At 53.6% G+C, this 20,955-nt stretch overlaps 1 protein-coding gene across 7 annotated transcripts in view; it reads left to right on the top strand.

Moving 5' to 3' along the window:
• The window catches only part of COL11A2 (collagen type XI alpha 2 chain), a 363,078-nt gene that overhangs the window by 302,830 nt on the left and 39,293 nt on the right, over positions 1-20,955 (top strand). For all 7 annotated transcript variants that reach the window (XM_078641597.1, XM_078641592.1, XM_078641591.1 and 4 more), the window contains 3 exons: positions 1,986-2,039; positions 9,992-10,099; positions 12,119-12,172. In XM_078641597.1, the coding sequence (XP_078497723.1) occupies positions 1,986-2,039; positions 9,992-10,099; positions 12,119-12,172 (216 nt within the window). The remainder of the gene's footprint in view (positions 1-1,985; positions 2,040-9,991; positions 10,100-12,118; positions 12,173-20,955) is intronic.

Below are 20,955 nucleotides of genomic sequence, written 5' to 3'. Positions count from 1 at the left end.
GGTGAGGCGTTCCTGCCGAAGATCACTCCTTGTGTCTTGTCGGTGTTGAGCTTGAGGCAGCTGCTTTCACCCTGTTAGCGACTTCAATCATGCAGCGGTGAACGTGGGGTCTTGCTAGAGCAGGAGAGTCGAGTCGCGTTTCGTCTGCGTGTGAGAGGATGTTGATGTCGTGTGCATGGATGACAACCATAGAGATCATGCATGTGTTGAAGAGGGTGGGCTGAGGGATGAGTCTGAGGGACTCCACAGATGTTGCAGGTAACAGTTGTTGCCGCACGCAGTTTTTGTGCTAGTCCAGCAAATTAGTTGTTAAATGAGGATGAATGTAAGAACATGGGGGCAGATGTATCAAAGCAATTTTTAGTCGCAAATGCTGCGATTAGCAAAAAAGCAGCGTTTGCGACTAAAAATTTGCGAAGCGGTATGTATGAAGGAAATTGCATAGCAAAATTAAGGAATCGCAAAATTTGCGATTCCTTAATTTTGCGTAAGCATTAGAGGAATCGCAAATTGCGATTCCTTAAATGCTATGCATCAAGCATTCAATTATTGCAATTTCTCCTTAAGAAATCAAAAATTACCACCAACTTCAAGTTGGTGCTAATTTGCGATTTCTTTCACAAATGCACTTTTTGGCATTTGTGAAGGTGCCATGTGGTATTCGTACATGCCCTTAGGGCATCTATGTGCGCCATATGCGCACACATGTGAATTTCAGGGGTGCATCAGGGTGTTCTTATGACACCCTTGCACACTTGAAATTATTCTCAATTTGCGATTCTCAAATTGCGAATCGCAAATTGAGAATAACTTCACATTCATTCCTATGGGCCTCCTGGCCCATAGGAATGCATGGGAAATTATTCCTTAATTGCGATTCGCAATTTGCTAATCAAGGTTGGTGAACGGCAGGTGCCAGGTGCCCTCCAGGGCGGGTCACAAGAAGATGCTCGGGGCCCGGGGCCCTCTAGGGAGGGTGACAGGCAGATGCCAGGGCCCTGGGGCCCTCCAGGGCGGGTGACAGGCAGATGCCAGGGGCCCAGGGCCCTCTAGGGAGGGTGAAAGGGATATGCCAGGGCCCTCCATGGCGGGTGACAGGCAGAAGCCAGGGGCCCTCCATGGCGGGTGACAGGCAGATGCCAGGGCCCTCCATGGCGGGTGACATTCAGATGCCAGGGCCCTCCATGGCGGGTGACAGGCAGAAGCCAGGGGCCCTCCATGGCGGGTGACAGGCAGATGCCAGGGGCCCTCCAGGGCGGGTGCCAGGCAGATGCCAGGGGCCCGGGGCCCTCTAGGGAGGGTGACAGGCAGATGCCAGGGGCCCTCCATGGCGGGTGACAGGCAGAAGCCAGGGGCCCTCCATGGCGGGTGACAGGCAGATGCCAGGGGCCCTCCATGGCGGGTGACAGGCAGAAGCCAGGGGCCCTCCATGGCGGGTGACAGGCAGATGCCAGGGGCCCTCCATGGCGGGTGACAGGCAGATGCCAGGGGCCCTCCATGGCGGGTGACAGGCAGATGCCAGGGGCCCTCCCGGGCGGGTGACAGGCAGATGCCAGGGGCCCTCCATGGCGGGTGCCAGGCAGATGCCAGGGGCCCGGGGCCCTCTAGGGAGGGTGACAGGCAGATGCCAGGGCCCTGGTACCCTCCCGGACGGGTGACAGGCAGATGCCAGGGCCCCGTGCCCCATCCCTCCCCAGCCCCGGTGTAAGGGATCCGCGCTGCCTCCAGCGCTCTCCCCCCAGCTCACAATCGTCCCTCTGTTCACATCTGCCACCCATCAGGCGGCCGGGAGCGGAGGCCAGTGCTCCCCGGTGCCCGTCCAGGAAATACCAGCGCATTCCAGCGCGTGGCCACGGCAGCTCCTAATGCAAATATATACAGGGCTCCGGGGGGGGGGCTGCGGTGGGAGGGGCGGGGCGGGCGCCGCGCAGGGATGAAGGCGCTTCTGTGAGCTGTGCGCTGCTAATGTCTCTTTCTCTCCGCAGGGTCCGGCGGGCACACCTGGTCCGGAGGGGCGCCAAGGCGAGAAGGGCTCCAAGGTACCCGCCTCACCACGTGCCCTGGCGGGACGGGGGACGGGGGGGGGGGCGGAGGGGGAGGGCTCAGTCCTGGGTGGAGGTGGGGTTCAAATGTACCTGCCCCGTGGCTTCATACTGTGTCCTTGTAAGGAGAATGGGGGGCTCACTCAGGTATGAAGCCTCCAAGGTTCGTGACTTTCATCTTGGTGACGTGTCCTGATGGGGGGCTGAGTGGGGTTCTGGGGTACAAAGTCTGGAGGGTGCACCGGCCACGTTTCCCTCTGGCGGCGGGAGAGGGTGGATGATTCGCTGAGGAACACAGTCCAGAGGTGACCCGAGCTCCGCCTCAGCCCTGTGCCCCCTTGTGTGCGGTGGCCGGGTCTGGGGGGCACGGAACCAGCCCCCTTGATTACAAGAGCTTCTTCGAGGAATAGTGAGGTGCACTGGGGTACGGAGCCTCGAAGGTACTGGGGGCTGTACGTCATCACTGGTCCTTATTGGAGGACTCATGAAGTGCACTGGGGTACGGAGCCTCGAAGGTGACACCAAGCAGTGTCAGGGACCAGACCTCTCAGCAGCAGACAGGTAACACCTATCAGTGTCAGGAGCCAGATCTCTCAGCAGCAGACAGGTAACACCTTTCAGTGTCAGGAGCCAGATCTCTCAGCAGCAGACAGGTAACACCTACCAGTGTCAGGAACCAGGTCTCTCAGCAGCAGACAGGTAACACCTACCAGTGTCAGAAACCAGAACTCTCAGCAGCAGACAGGTAACACCTATCAGCGTCAGCAGCCAAGATCTCTCCTGCATCAGACAGGTAACACCTACCAGTGACAAGAGCCAGATCTCTGAGCAGCAGACAGCTAACACCTACCAGTGTCAGGAACCAGGTCTCTCAGCAGCAGACAGGTAACACCTACCAGTGTCAGGACCAGGTCTCCCCTGCAGCAGACAGGTAACACCTACCAGTGTCAGGAGCCAGATCTCTCAGCATCAGACAGGTAACACCTATCAGCGTCAGCAGCCAAGATCTCTCCTGCTTCAGACAGGTAACACCTACCAGTGACAAGAGCCAGATCTCTGAGCAGCAGACAGCTAACACCTACCAGTGTCAGGAACCAGATCTCTGAGCAGCAGACAGCTAACACCTACCAGTGTCAGGAACCAGGTCTCTCAGCAGCAGACAGGTAACACCTACCACTGTCAGGAACCAGACCTCTCAGCAGCAGACAGGTAACACCTACCAGTGTCAGGAACCAGGTCTCTCAGCAGCAGACAGGTAACACCTACCAGTGTCAGGAACCAGATCTCTCAGCAGCAGACAGCTAACACCTACCAGTGTCAGGAACCAGGTCTCTCAGCAGCAGACAGGTAACACCTACCACTGTCAGGAACCAGACCTCTCAGCAGCAGACAGGTAACACCTACCAGTGTCAGGAACCAGGTCTCTCAGCAGCAGACAGGTAACACCTACCAGTGTCAGGAACCAGATCTCTCAGAAGCAGACAGGTAACACCTATCAGTGTCAGGAACCAGATCGCTCAGCAGCAGACAGGTAACCCCTTTCAGTGTCAGGAGCCAGATCTCTCAGCAGCAGACAGGTAACACCTACCAGTGTCAGGAACCAGGTCTCTCAGCAGCAGACAGGTAACACCTACCAGTGTCAGGAACCAGATCTCTCAGCAGCAGACAGGTAACACCTATCAGCGTCAGCAGCCAAGATCTCTCCTGCATCAGACAGGTAACACCTACCAGTGACAAGAGCCAGATCTCTGAGCAGCAGACAGCTAACACCTACCAGTGTCAGGAACCAGGTCTCTCATCAGCAGACAGGTAACACCTACCAGTGTCAGGAGCCAGATCTCTCAGCATCAGACAGGTAACACCTATCAGCGTCAGCAGCCAAGATCTCCCCTGCTTCAGACAGGTAACACCTACCAGTGACAAGAGCCAGATCTCTGAGCAGCATACAGCTAACACCTACCAGTGTCAGGAACCAGGTCTCTGAGCAGCAGACAGGTAACACCTATCAGTGTCAGGAACCAGATCGCTCAGCAGCAGACAGGTAACCCCTTTCAGTGTCAGGAGCCAGATCTCTCAGCAGCAGACAGGTAACACCTACCAGTGTCAGGAACCAGGTCTCTCAGCAGCAGACAGGTAACACCTACCAGTGTCAGAAACCAGAACTCTCAGCAGCAGACAGGTAACACCTATCAGCGTCAGCAGCCAAGATCTCTCCTGCATCAGACAGGTAACACCTACCAGTGACAAGAGCCAGATCTCTGAGCAGCAGACAGCTAACACCTACCAGTGTCAGGAACCAGGTCTCTCAGCAGCAGACAGGTAACACCTACCAGTGTCAGGACCAGGTCTCCCCTGCAGCAGACAGGTAACACCTACCAGTGTCAGGAGCCAGATCTCTCAGCATCAGACAGGTAACACCTATCAGCGTCAGCAGCCAAGATCTCTCCTGCTTCAGACAGGTAACACCTACCAGTGACAAGAGCCAGATCTCTGAGCAGCAGACAGCTAACACCTACCAGTGTCAGGAACCAGATCTCTGAGCAGCAGACAGCTAACACCTACCAGTGTCAGGAACCAGGTCTCTCAGCAGCAGACAGGTAACACCTACCACTGTCAGGAACCAGACCTCTCAGCAGCAGACAGGTAACACCTACCAGTGTCAGGAACCAGGTCTCTCAGCAGCAGACAGGTAACACCTACCAGTGTCAGGAACCAGATCTCTCAGCAGCAGACAGCTAACACCTACCAGTGTCAGGAACCAGGTCTCTCAGCAGCAGACAGGTAACACCTACCACTGTCAGGAACCAGACCTCTCAGCAGCAGACAGGTAACACCTACCAGTGTCAGGAACCAGGTCTCTCAGCAGCAGACAGGTAACACCTACCAGTGTCAGGAACCAGATCTCTCAGAAGCAGACAGGTAACACCTATCAGTGTCAGGAACCAGATCGCTCAGCAGCAGACAGGTAACCCCTTTCAGTGTCAGGAGCCAGATCTCTCAGCAGCAGACAGGTAACACCTACCAGTGTCAGGAACCAGGTCTCTCAGCAGCAGACAGGTAACACCTACCAGTGTCAGGAACCAGATCTCTCAGCAGCAGACAGGTAACACCTATCAGCGTCAGCAGCCAAGATCTCTCCTGCATCAGACAGGTAACACCTACCAGTGACAAGAGCCAGATCTCTGAGCAGCAGACAGCTAACACCTACCAGTGTCAGGAACCAGGTCTCTCATCAGCAGACAGGTAACACCTACCAGTGTCAGGAGCCAGATCTCTCAGCATCAGACAGGTAACACCTATCAGCGTCAGCAGCCAAGATCTCCCCTGCTTCAGACAGGTAACACCTACCAGTGACAAGAGCCAGATCTCTGAGCAGCATACAGCTAACACCTACCAGTGTCAGGAACCAGGTCTCTGAGCAGCAGACAGGTAACAGCTACCAGTGTCAGGAACCAAGATCTCTCCTGCATCAGACAGGTAACACCTACCAGTGACAAGAGCCAGATCTCTCAGCAGCAGACAGGTAACACCTACCAGTGTCAGGAACCAGGTCTCTCAGCAGCAGACAGCTAACACCTACCAGTGTCAGGAACTAGGTCTCTCAGCAGCAGACAGCTAACACCTACCAGTGTCAGGAACCAGGTCTCTCAGCAGCAGACAGGTAACCCCTTTCAGTGTCAGGAGCCAGATCTCTCAGCAGCAGACAGGTAACACCTACCAGTGTCAGGAACCAGACCTCTCAGCAGCAGACAGGTAACACCTACCACTGTCAGGAACCAGACCTCTCAGCAGCAGACAGGTAACACCTTCTAATGTCAGGAACCAGATCTCTCAGCAGCAGACAGGTAACACCTACTAATGTCAGGAACCAGATCTCTCAGCAGCAGACAGGTAACACCTACCATTGTCAGGAACCAGATCTCTCAGCAGCAGACAGGTAACACCTACCAGTGACAAGAGACAGATCTCTCAGCAGCAGACAGGTAACACATACCAGTGACAAGAGCCAGATCTCTCAGCAGCAGACAGGTAACACCTACCAGTGACAAGAGACAGATCTCTCAGCAGCAGACAGGTAACACCTACCAGTGACAAGAGACAGATCTCTCAGCAGCAGACAGATAACACATACCAGTGACAAGAGACAGATCTCTCAGCAGCAGACAGGTAACACATACCAGTGACAAGAGCCAGATCTCTCAGCAGCAGACAGGTAACACCTACCAGTGACAAGAGACAGATCTCTCAGCAGCAGACAGGTAACAGTTATCAGTGTCAGCAGCCAAGATCTCTCCTGCATCAGACAGGTAACATCTACCTGTGTCGGGAGTTGATATGGCTTTTGTGTAGAGGTGATCGTGTTGTAACTTTGGCCTCCCGTGTTGGTTCCATTTTGAGGTTTCACCTGCCTCCTATACTGAGGTTTATCAGAAGTTGATGTCGGCCGCCCATGTTGACTTTCATATTGAGCTGACCTCAGCTTTTAATGTGGAAGTTCATCTTGTTTTGACTTCAGCCCATCATATTGAGGGTCATCAGAAGACAAAAACACCAGTGCACATCGCTCACTACAAGTTACTTTTATCCTTTTGCATTCAGCACTTTTCTTGAATTTGTATTCTTGTACAAACACTTCTTCTTAATCCAAAGGAGTCGCATTGTGTAGACAAATTTGATTTGTATTTCTTTTCACACAAAATGCTTCACAGCCGATGCGCGTTTCGCCCTTTGCGGGCTTCCTCAAGGCAGATTTCCAATGTAATCAGCACTGTATTTGTCAGAGCTTGTCACTTTATATCACTTTTTATATAAGCTTCACCCAAAGTATGTTCCAATCTATTCAAACACCAGCAATGAAAGCAGTAATCCTCAATTATTATTTATCCAGAGCCATGAAAAGTTCCATCACAAACGCTCTGAGCTCAATTAGACCTCCATGTTCAGTTTTCGTGATCGAGTTCCGATCACGAAAACTGAACATGGAGGTCTAATTGAACTCACAGCGTTTGTGATGGAAGAGTGCTGAATGCACACGGATAAAAGTAACTTGTAGTGATGTGCACTGGTGTTTTTGTCTTCTGTTGATTTATTTGACACTCTGCAACACTGTCCGTGGGTAGATTGTCTATCGTTAATGCTTGAGGTGGATAAGTATTCTACACCAAAGTTGCACTCAATAATTGGACTTCATACCTAGATGAATGATTTTTTTATAAAAGGAAACGTGTTTTGATGTGCAGATCTGATAAAGCAAATCCACCTTCTTTTGTGATGTTTATATTGAGGGTCACGTTCATTTGGTTTCCAGTATTAAGGGTTTTCTTGATGTCTAGACAGAGTATCGTGGTGAGATTTATTTGGAGTTGGTGTTATTTGTCAGAGTTGAGGTCTCACCTGTCTTGCGGTATTGAGGTCCATCTTGAGTTTTTGCTTATTGAGCCAAAGAGGTTTTTGTGTTGACATTCAACGCCCAAAATTGAGGTGCATCTTGAGTTTAGTGTGTCTGCAATGTTTAGGGTGAACTTGCTTTTACCTCAGCCTCCCATGTTGAGCCTCCCATATTGAGACCTCTGCCTCCCATGTTGAGCCTCCCATCTTGAGACCTCAGCCTCCCATGTTGAGCCTCCCATCTTGAGACCTCAACCTCCTATGTTAAGACTTCCATCTTGAGACCTCAACCTCCTATGTTGAGCCTCCCATCTTGAGACCTCCGCCTCCTATGTTGAGCCTCCCATCTTGAGACCTCAACCTCCTATGTTGAGCCTCCCATCTTGAGACCTCAACCTCCTATGTTGAGCCTCCCATCTTGAGACCTCAGCCGCCTATGTTGAGCCTCCCATCTTGAGACCTCAGCCTCCTATGTTGAGCATCCCATCTTGAGACCTCAGCCTCCCATGTTGAGCCTCCCATCTTGAGACCTCAGCCTCCTATGTTGAGCCTCCCATCTTGAGACCTCAGCCTCCCATGTTGAGCCTCCCATCTTGAGACCTCAGCCTCCTATGTTGAAACACATTTTCATCAGATCTCAGCCTCCAGGGCTAAGGCTGATCCTGATGACATGATCTTAATACCTTCTGTTGTGTGGATAGTTGTGATTTGACCTCCCATGTTGATCTTCTTCAGGCTTGATTTCAGCTGTCTTACGGCTTTGACCTCATGTTTTGAGACTTGCTGTTTGTTGATTTACTTTCCTGAGGTAGTCTTGTGCGGATCTCAGCCTCGCAGTTTTAGATACGTCTTGTGTTGACGTCTGCATCCTGTGTTGAGGCTCATCAGAAGTTGAACTCAACCTCCCATGTTGATGCCCATCTCTTGTTCTCTTGTTCATCGCAGGCCTCGCGATGAGCTTTTCTTTGTATGGGCCTCAGTCTCTGGTATTGATAGATTTGGCTTTCGTTTCCCCTGCAGACGTTCATTTTGAGATGACCCCAGTCCTCAATATTGATAGCTGGTGTCCGTCTCCCATGCTGAAGTGCACCTTGCCAGGACCCACAGTCTACATTACTGATAGAGGTGACTCGGCCTCCCATGTGGCTCCCAGATTCCTCTCAGCTTCCATCGTTGTAGCTCACATTGAGTTATCCTTCCGTGTTGATCTTTACCTTGAGCTAACCTTGTTCTCTTGTGTGCGGTGCAGGTTCTTATGGCCCCTCATGCAGTGTCTGGTTGAGTTAGACTCTACGGCCATGTTGAGCTTGCTTTTATGTTGACCTCTGTGTCCTGACTCAAGTTGATATTGAATCGATCTTTGCCTCCTATTGTGAGTTTCATCCGGTGTTTACGCTAGCCTCCCTTGGGGAAGTTCTTCTTGTGTTGACCTCAGCCCAGTGTAATCTTCATGTCCCATTGGACACTCACGTTGAGGTTCACTATGAGTCATGCTTAGGTTTGCTTTGATGTTTATCACCAGTTGACTCTGAACAGGGACCAAACTGTAACCCATATCGGTTCCTAATTCTCGTACTTGCTCTGGTTCCCGCGTACTCAGTTTTTTTATGGGGTCTTTCATTAGGTGATTGGGCTTGAGAAACAAGGAGCTGACTGAGAAGCAAAGTTTAAACACAGAGTGAACCTGATAAAACATTGGCTGCCTCTGGGATTCTGGTGGAAGTTTCTGTGTACTCCATCGCCACTACCAATTGATGTTAACGGAGGCCTAATGGTTCATGGCGAGAGATACTGGTTTCTGCTCCATCGGTTGCCTCAGGCTATTCTCTTACTCATTGTGTGTTCGTATATTACTAGGATCTCTACTGATAAACATCTGTAGGTAGGAGCTTCCCCATTTCAGCCTTTTCACTAGGGTTCGGTGCCGGATTGTGGGCTTCCATCTGCTCTCCTTGGAAATGTTAGCGGCTGTGGATTAGCACGAGTAGCACCAGTAACATACATATTTCTGCAGCAGCAGTAGATTAATGCCAGTCATAACACAGGTCTGCTTTGTAAACGTGTAGATTCACCAATGAGTTCATATGGGATCAGTAAGGCTTCCATCTCTAATGTGGCATTGCTTGGTGTCTTCGTCATCAGCTGCCCTCTACTTGTTGAGGCCTTGTGCCAGGATTCTCTGCTGAACACAACTGCGCTGCACTGACGTTAGATGTATTATCTATCATGCCTCCTTCTGCCATAGTTTAATAAATATGTTTATATCTGTGTAAAGGAGTTTGCTGCAGGTAATTCCCCGTTAATATGTCTTGTAATACAGCTATGTAGGAATGCTGAGTTCCCCAGTCTAGACTCATCCCTTATACCACAAAGTCCACCTCTCCTCCTACCCCTGAGGAGCCATCTTTACTTGTTTTATTGACAAGATATGAAAGAACATAACTCAACAGCTCATGACTTTAAACTCGGGGAAGAGGGGCAGTCCCTACACCCAGTGACTTCAGAAACTGTACCTCATCGCCAAACTTCGGCTAATGTGTTTTCCCCATCTGTGTTCACAGGGCGAGTCCGGTGCCGCAGGTGGTCCTGGTAAGACCGGCCCAGTTGGTCCTCAGGGTCCTCCCGGAAAGCAAGGAACGGAAGGTCTACGAGGCATCCCCGGCCCTGTGGTGAGTGTTGAGGAGAGCGTAACGAACAAAAAGTGGGGAGCATGCACCTCAGTAAATGAGGCTGGGATGCACCTTTGGTGTCTGAAGCCACATATCGCAAGGTGTCCTGGATCTTTCGGCTGCGATGGAGTATATGATGCCGACATAAAGGGAAACGTGGCTCAAAATAGTTCATTAGGGTTTAAATCCGATGGCTCAGACCTGTGTTTCTAGCGAAACATAGGCACAGTCTTTGAGACACGCCATGGACTGGTTTGTTTGACGTGATTGTGGTTGGGTCCCCCTCAGGCAGCAGTAGTTCCCCTTGGACCCCAGCGCCATGAAACCGTTTGGTGTACGTGCGCTCTACTAGACTCTTCAACATCACATAACAAACATAACATAACATTGGATGCGGAGATGGCCCTGTGTGGGGCAGACCCTTGGCAGGCGGGTATAAACACTTGAGTGAGCCGGGCCACAACCCAGAACAATGCATCTGGCGCAAACGAGCTCTCACTGTATGGAAACCATCCTTTTGGTGATAGCATTTACCAATGTTCAGATCTAAGGGATCTGGTTGGTGGTTGGGTATTCATAGCTCAGTTCTGTGGACCACCATCCTTCCACCAAACACCACCCTGAGGTCCATTGGCATCTGAACATTCTGTTGTTCATTACCTGTCTCCCATTGTCCTTTTGATTCCACCATCTCATGCGCAATTGGCCTGGATTGACTCATTGAAGCGATGTGATTCAGAGCAAGCACTACATGAGGCCTCTCAGTCTCTGACTCACTCTTTAGGTAAGAGCCGCATGGGGTTAGAATTAAAAAGAGGGTTTACGCTGTATAACGAAGCACAAGCAAGGCATAACCTAACATAGCAGCATAACCTGTATTTCTAAAGCACATGCTCCCTCTGAGGGCCATCCTGGTGCCCAATAACAGTTGTGTATGGTCACCGAAGTCCATGGTACCTCAGAAGGATGAAAGGCTGAGGAGACAGGCCAGGATTTGAACCCCTGACCAGGAGGTAAACTAAAGCTTCCTGCAGTGAATCTGCTAGTTCTGTTTGGCAAAAAAACATTGAAGGTAAAGGACTGTCAGGACAACACATTCATACTAGAAACATCTTAAGGTGAGGATTAGTCGGTCTTTGGAGGAGGTTGAGGTGGGGCATTGGTGCTATTGACTTAAGATGATAAATAATGGAACCTCCCTGGGGCAGTCGGCAGCACATTAGCGGGGATGGACTTCAGAAGGTTGGTGGGGCGGGGGCGGTATTTGGTCAAGAAGCAGCACGGTTGGCATTGGACTTTATATGTCAGTGGTTGGAAGCAGGTGAAGATGAAGGTGGTGCAGGTGGGAGTTAGTTCATCCTCTGAGCAGGTGGTGCAGTACACTTTAGAAGAAGCCGGTAGGCCTGCCACCGGAGGAGGTGCAGTATTTTCAGAAGGTTTTGTAGAAGGTGGGAGCCTGGATGGAAGAAGAGGTGGAACCCCCGTTGACTCTACTTTAAAAGGAGGATAGGTCACTTCTCAAAGGAGGAGATGAAGCGTAGATTGGGCTGATGGAAGTGGAGTGGTACTGGAATCGATTTCGGAAGCATTGGTCGGCCCGCCTTCAAGGTAGAAGGGCTTTGGATCAGTGGAGTTTACAAGATTGTGAACGAGGGTGGGAGTGAGAGTTGGAGTGAGAGTGGGCCAGTCGTAGGTAGGATGGCCCCTGGGAGGCAGGATGGGAGCTGGTGGAATATCACAGGGGTGAAAATGGAAATTCCTAACCTCGCTGGCTGGTTGCATCTCAAGCTGAGAAAGTAGGATGAATGCAGGCGAGGGGCTCGTTTGTTGGTCTTCAGAGGTGTTTATGTGTGCCTTCTGTACAGCAGTGGGCGGCCCTCACTGTCCAAGCAGGGGCAGCGAGGGCCACCCCCCCCCGGTGCCTACCCTCAGACTAGCTCGAAGAGGTGACAGTGCTGAGCAGGCATTCACAGACATTTGTCATCTTACACGTGTCTTTCTTTCTCTTCCCATGTGCAGGGACAGCAAGGACAGCCTGGTGCCACCGGTCAGGCAGGACCACCTGGTCCAGTGGTAAGTGCCCACTCGCTAGAACAACAATGCCCCCAGAAGTCTGAATAGTGTCTGATGTGCTCAGAGCTTCTGGTGTCTGTTGTTGCCTTGGGCGTGTTTCGGCATCTGCCCTCAGATGTCCTTGTGTCTGACACTGCCTCTCAGGTGTGTTTCAGCATCTTTGCTCAGAGCTTCTGGTGTCTGTTGTTGCCTTGGGTGTGTTTCTGCATGTGTTATCCGAGCTTCTGGTGTCTGTTGTTGCCTTGGGTGTGTTTTAGCATCTGTGCTCAGAGCTTCTGGTGTCTGTTGTTGCCTTGGGTGTGTTTTAGCATCTGTCCTTAGAGCTTCTGGTGTCTGTTGTTGCCTTGGGTGTGTTTTAGCATCTGTCCTTAGAGCTTCTGGTGTCTGTTGTTGCCTTGGGTGTGTTTCAGCATCTGTGCTCAGAGCTTCTGGTGTCCGTTGTTGCCATGGGTGTGTTTCAGCATCTGTGCTCAGAGCCTCTGGTGTCTGTTGTTGCCTTGGGTGTATTTCAGCATCTGTGCTCAGAGCTTCTGGTGTCTGTTGTTGTCTTGGGTGTGTTTTAGCGTCTGTCCTTAGAGCTTCTGGTGTCTGTTGTTGCCTTGGGTGTGTTTTAGCGTCTGTCCTTAGAGCTTCTGGTGTCTGTTGTTGCCTTGGGTGTGTTTTAGCATCTGTGCTCAGAGCCTCTGGTGTCTGTTGTTGCCTTGGGTGTGTTTTAGCATCTGTGCTCAGAGCTTCTGGTGTCTGTTGTTGCCTTAAGTGTGTTTCAGCATCTGTGCTCAGAGCGTCTGGTGTCTATTGTTGCCTTGGGTGTGTTTTAGCATCTGTGCTCAGAGCCTCTGGTGTCTGTTGTTGCCTTGGGTGTGTGTTAGCATCTGTGCTCAGAGCCTCTGGTGTCTGTTGTTGCCTTGGGTGTGTTTTAGCGTCTGTCCTTAGAGCTTCTGGTGTCTGTTGTTTCCATGGGTGTGTTTTAGCATCTGTGCTCAGAGCCTCTGGTGTCTGTTGTTGCCTTGGGTGTGTTTCAGCATCTGTGCTCAGGGCTTCTGGTGTCTGTTGTTGCCTTGGGTGTGTTTCAGCATCTGTGTTCAGAGCTTCTGGTGTCCGTTGTTGCCATGGGTGTGTTTCAGCATCTGTGCTCAGAGCTTCTGGTGTCTGTTGTTGCCTTGAGTGTGTTTCGGCATCTGTGCTCAGAGCTTCTGGTGTCTGTTGTTGCCTTGGGTGTGTTTCAGCATGTGTTATCCGAGCTTCTGGTGTCTGTTGTTGCCTTGGGTGTGTTTCAGCATCTGTGCTCAGAGCTTCTGGTGTCTGTTGTTGCCTTGGGTGTGTTTTAGCATCTGTGCTCAGAGCCTCTGGTGTCTGTTGTTGCCTTGGGTGTGTTTCAGCATGTGCTCAGAGCTTCTGGTGTCTGTTGTTGCCTTGGGTGTGTTTCAGCATCTGTGCTCAGAGCGTCTGGTGTCTGTTGTTGCCTTAGGTGTGTTTTAGCATCTGTGCTCAGAGCCTCTGGTGTCTGTTGTTGCCTTGGGTGTGTTTTAGCATCTGTGCTCAGAGCCTCTGGTGTCTGTTGTTGCCTTGGGTGTGTTTCAGCATCTGTGCTCAGAGCTTCTGGTGTCTGTTGTTGCCTTGGGTGTGTTTCAGCATCTGTGCTCAGAGCTTCTGGTGTCTGTTGTTGCCTTGGGTGTGTTTTAGCATCTGTCCTCAGAGCTTCTGGTGTCTGTTGTTGCCTTGGGTGTGTTTTAGCATCTGTCCTCAGAGCTTCTGGTGTCTGTTGTTGCCTTGGGTGTGTTTTAGCATCTGTGCTCAGAGCCTCTGGTGTCTGTTGTTGCCTTGGGCGTGTTTCGGCATCTGCCCTCAGATGTCCTGGTGTCTGACACTGCCTCTCAGGTGTGTTTCAGCATCTTTGCTCAGAGCTTCTGGTGTCTGTTGTTGCCTTGGGTGTGTTTCTGCATGTGTTATCCGAGCTTCTGGTGTCTGTTGTTGCCTTGGGTGTGTTTTAGCACCTGTGCTCAGAGCCTCTGGTGTCTGTTGTTGCCTTGGGTGTGTTTTAGCCTCTGTCCTCAGAGCTTCTGGTGTCTGTTGTTGCCTTGGGTGTGTTTTAGCATCTGTGCTCAGAGCCTCTGGTGTCTGTTGTTGCCTTGGGTGTGTTTTAGCATCTGTGCTCAGAGCTTCCGGTGTCTGTTGTTGCCTTGGGTGTGTTTTAGCTTCTGTCCTTAGAGCTTCTGGTGTCTGTTGTTGCCTTGGGTGTGTTTCAGCATGTGTTATCCGAGTTTCTGGTGTCTGTTGTTGCCTTGGGTGTGTTTTAGCCTCTGTCCTCATAGCTTCTGGTGTCTGTTGTTGCCTTGGGTGTGTTTTAGCATCTGTGCTCAGAGCCTCTGGTGTCTGTTGTTTCCTTGGGTGTGTTTTAGCGTCTGTCCTTAGAGCTTCTGGTGTCTGTTGTTGCCTTGGGTGTGTTTCAGCATCTGTGCTCAGAGCTTCTGGTGTCTGTTGTTGCCTTGGGTGTGTTTCAGCATCTGTGCTCAGAGCTTCTGGTGTCTGTTGTTGCCTTGGGTGTGTTTCAGCATGTGTTATCCGAGCTTCTGGTGTCTGTTGTTGTCTTGGGTGTGTTTTAGCCTCTGTCCTCAGAGCTTCTCGTGTCTGTTGTTGCCTTGGGTGTGTTTCAGCATCTGTGCTCAGAGCTTCTGGTGTCTGTTGTTGCCTTGGGTGTGTTTCAGCAACTGTGCTCAGGGCTTCTGGTGTCTGTTGTTGCCTTGGGTGTGTTTTAGCGTCTGTCCTTAGAGCTTCTGGTGTCTGTTGTTGCCTTGGGTGTGTTTTAGCATCTGTGCTCAGAGCCGCTGGTGTCTGTTGTTGCCTTGGGTGTGTTTCAGCATCTGTGCTCAGAGCGTCTGGTGTCTGTTGTTGCCTTGGGTGTGTTTTAGCATCTGTGCTCAGAGCCTCTGGTGTCTGTTGTTGCCTTGGGTGTGTTTTAGCGTCTGTCCTTAGAGCTTCTGGTGTCTGTTGTTGCCTTGGGTGTGTTTCAGCATCTGTGCTCAGAGCCTCTGGTGTCTGTTGTTGCCTTGGGTGTGTTTTAGCGTCTGTCCTTAGAGCTTCTGGTGTCTGTTGTTGCCTTGGGTGTGTTTTAGCATCTGTGCTCAGGGCTTCCGGTGTCTGTTGTTGCCTTGGGTGTGTTTTAGCATCTGTGCTCAGAGCTTCTGGTGTCTGTTGTTGCCTTGGGTGTGTTTTAGCGTCTGTCCTTAGAGCTTCTGGTGTCTGTTGTTGCCTTGGGTGTGTTTTAGCATCTGTGCTCAGAGCCTCCGGTGTCTGTTGTTGCCTTGGGTGTGTTTTAGCATCTGTGCTCAGAGCTTCTGGTGTCTGTTGTTGCCTTGGGTGTGTTTTAGCATCTGTGCTCAGAGCCTCTGGTGTCTGTTGTTGCCTTGGGTGTATTTCAGCATCTGTGCTCTGAGCTTCTGGTGTCTGTTGTTGCCTTGGGTGTGTTTTAGCGTCTGTCCTTAGAGCTTCTGGTGTCTGTTGTTGCCTTGGGTGTGTTTTAGCATCTGTGCTCAGAGCCTCTGGTGTCTGTTGTTGCCTTGGGTGTATTTCAGCATCTGTGCTCAGAGCTTCTGGTGTCTGTCGTTGCCTTGGGTGTATTTCAGCATCTGTGCTCAGAGCCTCTGGTGTCTGTTGTTGCCTTGGGTGTGTTTTAGCATCTGTGCTCAGTGCTTCTGGTGTCTGTTGTTGCCTTGGGTGTATTTCAGCATCTGTGCTCAGAGCTTCTGGTGTCTGTTGTTGCCTTGCGTGTGTTTTAGCGTCTGTCCTTAGAGCTTCTGGTGTCTGTTGTTGCCTTGGGTGTGTTTTAGCATCTGTGCTCAGGGCATCTGAAAGAAACAGGTTAGTATTAGATTCCTTACCTTAGAATATCCCCAGGCGTCAGTCTGGATCCGGAAACTTTTGCGTAGCAGTACCCCTGCGCGTCGGTAGGCGTCGTCTGCAGGCGTCCCCTGCGGCTCCGCGTCGTCGGCGTCGTGCGCCGTGATGACGTCGCTGGAGTATATAGACGCCGCCTCCGCGCGCTGACGTCAGTTCTTCTTTTTTCCGCGCCAGTTAGCGCAGATCCGAAGAGCAGTACTCCGGTCTTTTGACCAAGTTTTTTGTTAACTGATTGATCTTTACGGTGCCGGTAGGATGCCCGGTTTCAAGAGTTGTGACGAGTGCGACCGCATGATGTCGGTCACCGACCACCATCGACTCTGCCTCCGGTGTCTGGGCGCGGACCACGACGTGGAGTCCTGCGTCGACTGTCGGGCCTTGACTGGAAAAGCTAGGCGGGAGCGGTCCCGCAAGCTTCTCGAACTCCGGTTGTCGGCCCCGCGTCGAGAGCGGTCCCGGTCCGGTCGGAGGTCGAGGGAGCGGTCGAGGGAGCGGTCGCGGAGCCGCCATGGGCGCTCCGGGAGTCGCCACCATTCCTCCGGCTCGTCAGGTAAGCACAAGAAGTCGGGGCGTCGCCATCGCACCCCCGACTCCCCCCGACGCCCGCGTGCTGCGGCCGGGGGCTCGGGTGACCCCACCCCCGCGGTCCCGCATGGGTCGCCGACGCCGTCTACCCCACACCTGTCGGTCCCTGGGGAAGGCGCGTCGCGTGAGGAGATCGAGGCCTTCCTCATTGCTATGAGGGCGAGGTCTTCTCCGGCGGGGCCTTCGGCGCCTGCGGGCCCGTCGGTCCCGTCTGGGGGCCCGAGCGGTTCGGGTGCTCCTGCCCCGGCGCCGCCGGTGGCTCCGGCCCCGGCGCCGCTGGTTCCCTCTGGTTCGTCGCCGGCTGGTCTCCCGGCCTCTCCGGCGTCGGTTCCTGTGGGCCAGCCCATGGTACCGCCCCCGCGTGGTGCAGCGACTCCGCCGTCGGCTCCGGCCGGCGTCGGGTCCCCGGCACCGACGCCGCGCGGCGCCACCCCCCTTTCCTCCCCGACTCCGGACTCGGAGCCGGACCGGCGTCGGCCGACGCCGGACCCGACGCCGATGGGGCCCGTTGACCCCGATGTCTATATCGTCGACCCAGAATATGGGTATGACGAGGAGGAGTATGGAGAGGGTTGGGAGGGGTCTGAGGACCCTCTATCCCGTGCCTGCCAGTACGATGTGGACTGGGTAGGTGATCTGGGTGATGCCAGTGGCCTGGACGAGTCGCCCAACCCTGGGTTTGTCTCTCCGTCCCCTGTGGCGTCCGAGGCGGGTGCTGCCTATTCGGTGGTCCTGATGAGGGCTGCCAAGGCCTTACACCTTGAGCTCCCCGTCGCGAAGGTCAAACCGAATATCCTGACGGAAGTTTTTAAACCGCAGTCATGCCCCCAGGAGCCTCTGCTGCCGTTTAATGAGGCCCTGACGGATGTCCTTCTGGGCACCTGGTCCAGGCCCGCCTCTGGTGCGCCGGTTGACCGGAACGTTGCCAGGCGTCACCGTCCCTGCGCGGACGACCCTGCCTTCCTGTCCACCCATCCCTCCCCGGAGAGTCTGGTGATCCAGGCCTCCACTTCGCAGTCCGCATTTCCGTCGGCTCCGCCCGACCGGGAATCAAAGAGGTACGACCAATTCGGAAAGAAAGTGTTTTCCTCTTTGAGTGCTGGGCTGCGGTCTTGTAACACCGCGTGCCTCTTGGGCCGCTACACCCACTCCCTGTGGGATACGGTCGAGGAGTGTTTGCCGCAATGCCCCCAGGAAGTGCGGGACAAGCTCACCCGGGCCTTTGTTGAAGGCCGGGATGCGGCGCGGTACTCGATCCGTTGTGGTCTGGACACCACGGACTCACTGGGACGGGCCATGTCCACTACGGTGGCGATTCGTCGCCATGCCTGGCTGAGATCTGCCAACTTCTCACCAGACGTCCAAAATACGCTTATGGACATGCCATTTGATGGCAGTCGCCTATTTGGTGACAAAGCGGACCACGCGCTGGAGCGCTTCAAGGACTCCAGGGTCACGGCCAAGTCCTTGGGTCTCTCGACCCAGACCCAGCGCCAGCAGACGGGTTCGTTTCGGCCCTTTCGTGGCCAAGGGAGAGGAGGTCCCACACGTGCTGCCAGCCACGCGGCGCAGAGCGCTCCCCAGCGCGGTGGCGCCCGTGGTTTCCGCCGTGGTGGCGGTAGAGGCCAGCGTCGTGGTCAGTCCACGCCTCCCTCCGCTGCGGCATCCAAGCCTTCCTAGTCCGAGCTTTCGGGCTCACGTGACGCCAGTGGGTGGCAGGGTTCGCCATCACCACTCCCGCTGGCGCGCGATAACATCGGACAGGTGGGTGCTGCAGCTTGTCCGAAGGGGCTATGCCCTCCCCTTCGAGTCCACTCCTCCAGCCATGCCACCGCAGAACCACCGTGTGTCGGGGGACCACTTGACACTTCTGCAGGAGGAAGTTACGGCCCTCTTGGCCAAGGGGGCCATCGAGCGCGTTCCTGGGCCAGAAGTAGGGTGTGGTTGCTACTCCCACTTCTTTCTGGTACCCAAGAAGGACAAGGGAGGCCTGCGTCCTATCTTGGATCTACGGAACGTCAACGGCTTCCTCCGGAAGGAGAAGTTCAAGATGTTGACTTTGGCTCAGGTCTTGGCTGCTCTAGACCCACAAGACTGGATGGTAGCGTTGGACTTGCAGGATGCGTACTTTCACATCCCCGTCCTGCCGGCCCACCGGCGTTACCTGCGGTTCACGGTAGGCCACGAGCATTTTCAGTTTATCGTGCTCCCATTCGGCCTTACCAGCGCCCCACGGGTGTTCACGAAAGTGATGGCGGTGGTCGCAGCTCATCTGCGCCGGTTAGGGGTTTCAGTCTTCCCCTACCTCGACGACTGGCTGTTGAAGGCGGGCTCGCCCCAAACAGTCGTCCACCACCTTCAGATGACGGCAGACCTCCTGCACGAGTTGGGGTTTTCCATCAATGTGCCGAAATCACACCTGTGTCCCTCTCAAAAGCTCCTTTTCATCGGAGCGGTTCTCGACTCGGCGCAGTTTCGGGTTTATCCCCCGGAACGGCGGGTCCGGGATATTCAGGCTCTGATTCCCATCTTTCAGCCGTTATCCCGGGTTTCGGTCAGGTTGACGCTGCGGCTTCTGGGGCTGATGGCCTCCTGCATCCTTCTGGTGCATCACGCCAGATGGCGGATGCGGGCTCTGCAGTGGGACCTGAAGTTTCAGTGGGCCCAGCATCAGGGCAACCTATCCGACCATGTCCTGATCTCGGAGGGCACTGCGAGACAGTTGCAGTGGTGGCTTACAGACCGCGATTGGGTCAGGGGCAGATCCCTCTCCCTTCCCCAGCCGGAGCACGTGGTTGTGACGGACGCGTCCCTCCAAGGCTGGGGTGGCCACTTGGGAGAGGCGGAGATCAGAGGCCTCTGGTCTCCGGCGGAGTCCCGGCTCCATATCAACATGTTGGAGCTGCGGGCGATTCGCCTGGCACTGAAGGCATTCCTCCCCTTTGTCAACGGGAGTGTAGTGCAGGTGTTCACGGACAACACCACCGCCATGTGGTACTGCAACAAACAGGGCGGTGTGGGGTCGTGGACCCTTTGCCAAGAGGCTCTGCGCCTCTGGCAATGGCTGGAACGTCAGGGCGTGACTCTGACGGTTCAACACCTGGCAGGTTCTCTGAACGCCAGGGCGGACGAACTCAGCCGTCGGTGCTCGGTGGATCACGAATGGCGTCTGAACTCGGATGTGGCGAGAGGCCTCTTTCAGCAATGGGGAGAGCCTTGGTTAGATCTATTCGCCACAGAAGAGAACGCGCAATGTCATCAGTTCTGCGCGTTGGAGTTTCCAAGACGGCACTCGCTCGGCGACGCCTTTCGGCGCGAGTGGAGTTGCGGTCTGTTGTACGCCTTTCCGCCTATACCACTTCTGCCCAGAGTGCTGAAGAAGATCAGGCGCGACCGGGCCCAAGTTATCCTTGTGGCTCCGGACTGGGCTCGAAGGTACTGGTATCCCGAGCTACTCAGCATGACAGTCGGTCCCTCGATCCGCCTGCCCCTTCAGGAGGACCTTCTGTCGCAGCAGCAGGGGACGGTCCTCCACCCGAACCTGTCCAGTCTCCACCTCCATGCGTGGAGATTGAGCGGCGACAGTTGAGGCCATTTGACTTGCCTCCTGAAGTCTGTGATGTCATTCTGGCAGCCAGGCGTCCCTCCACAAAGTCGGTATACGCCTGCCGGTGGAACAGATTTGTGGCATGGTGCACAGCAAAGGCTGTGGATCCCCTTTCTGCCCCTCTGTCTGAGGTTCTCCTCTTCCTCCTTTCCCTTGCCCAGCAGGGCTCTGCTCTGGGCACTATCAAGGGCTATCTTTCTGCCCTTTCCGCCTTCTTGAGGCTACCTGATCAGCCATCTTTGTTCAAGTCCCCTATTGTGTTAAGATTCTTAAAGGGCATCACGCACATGTATCCTCCAGCTCCGTTCGTGATGCCTCAGTGGGACTTGAACCTGGTTTTGACTTTCCTGATGTGCGCTCCCTTTGAGCCCCTTCATTCCTGTCCTCTCCGTCTTCTCACCTTAAAGACGGCCTTCCTGGTAGCCATCACCTCTGCCAGGAGAGTGAGTGAGCTCCAGGCTCTTTCTGTTCAACCTCCTTTCTTGTCTGTTCATCCTGGTAAGGTGGTTCTTCGGACCAGACCTTCTTTCCTGCCCAAGGTAGTCTCTGCTTTTCACATTGGGCAGTCCATCACCTTGCCCTCCTTCTTCCCGCCTCCGCATCCTTCAAAGGATGAAGAGCGGCTCCATCGTCTGGACCCAAAACGTGCGCTTTCATTCTATATGGATCGCACACGCCAGTTCCGGGTGGATGA

This window comes from Lissotriton helveticus, chromosome 5_1 (assembly GCF_964261635.1).
Source record: "Lissotriton helveticus chromosome 5_1, aLisHel1.1, whole genome shotgun sequence".
NCBI classification, from domain to species: Eukaryota; Metazoa; Chordata; class Amphibia; order Caudata; family Salamandridae; genus Lissotriton; species Lissotriton helveticus.
This window is presented reverse-complemented; position numbering and strand designations above follow the sequence as displayed.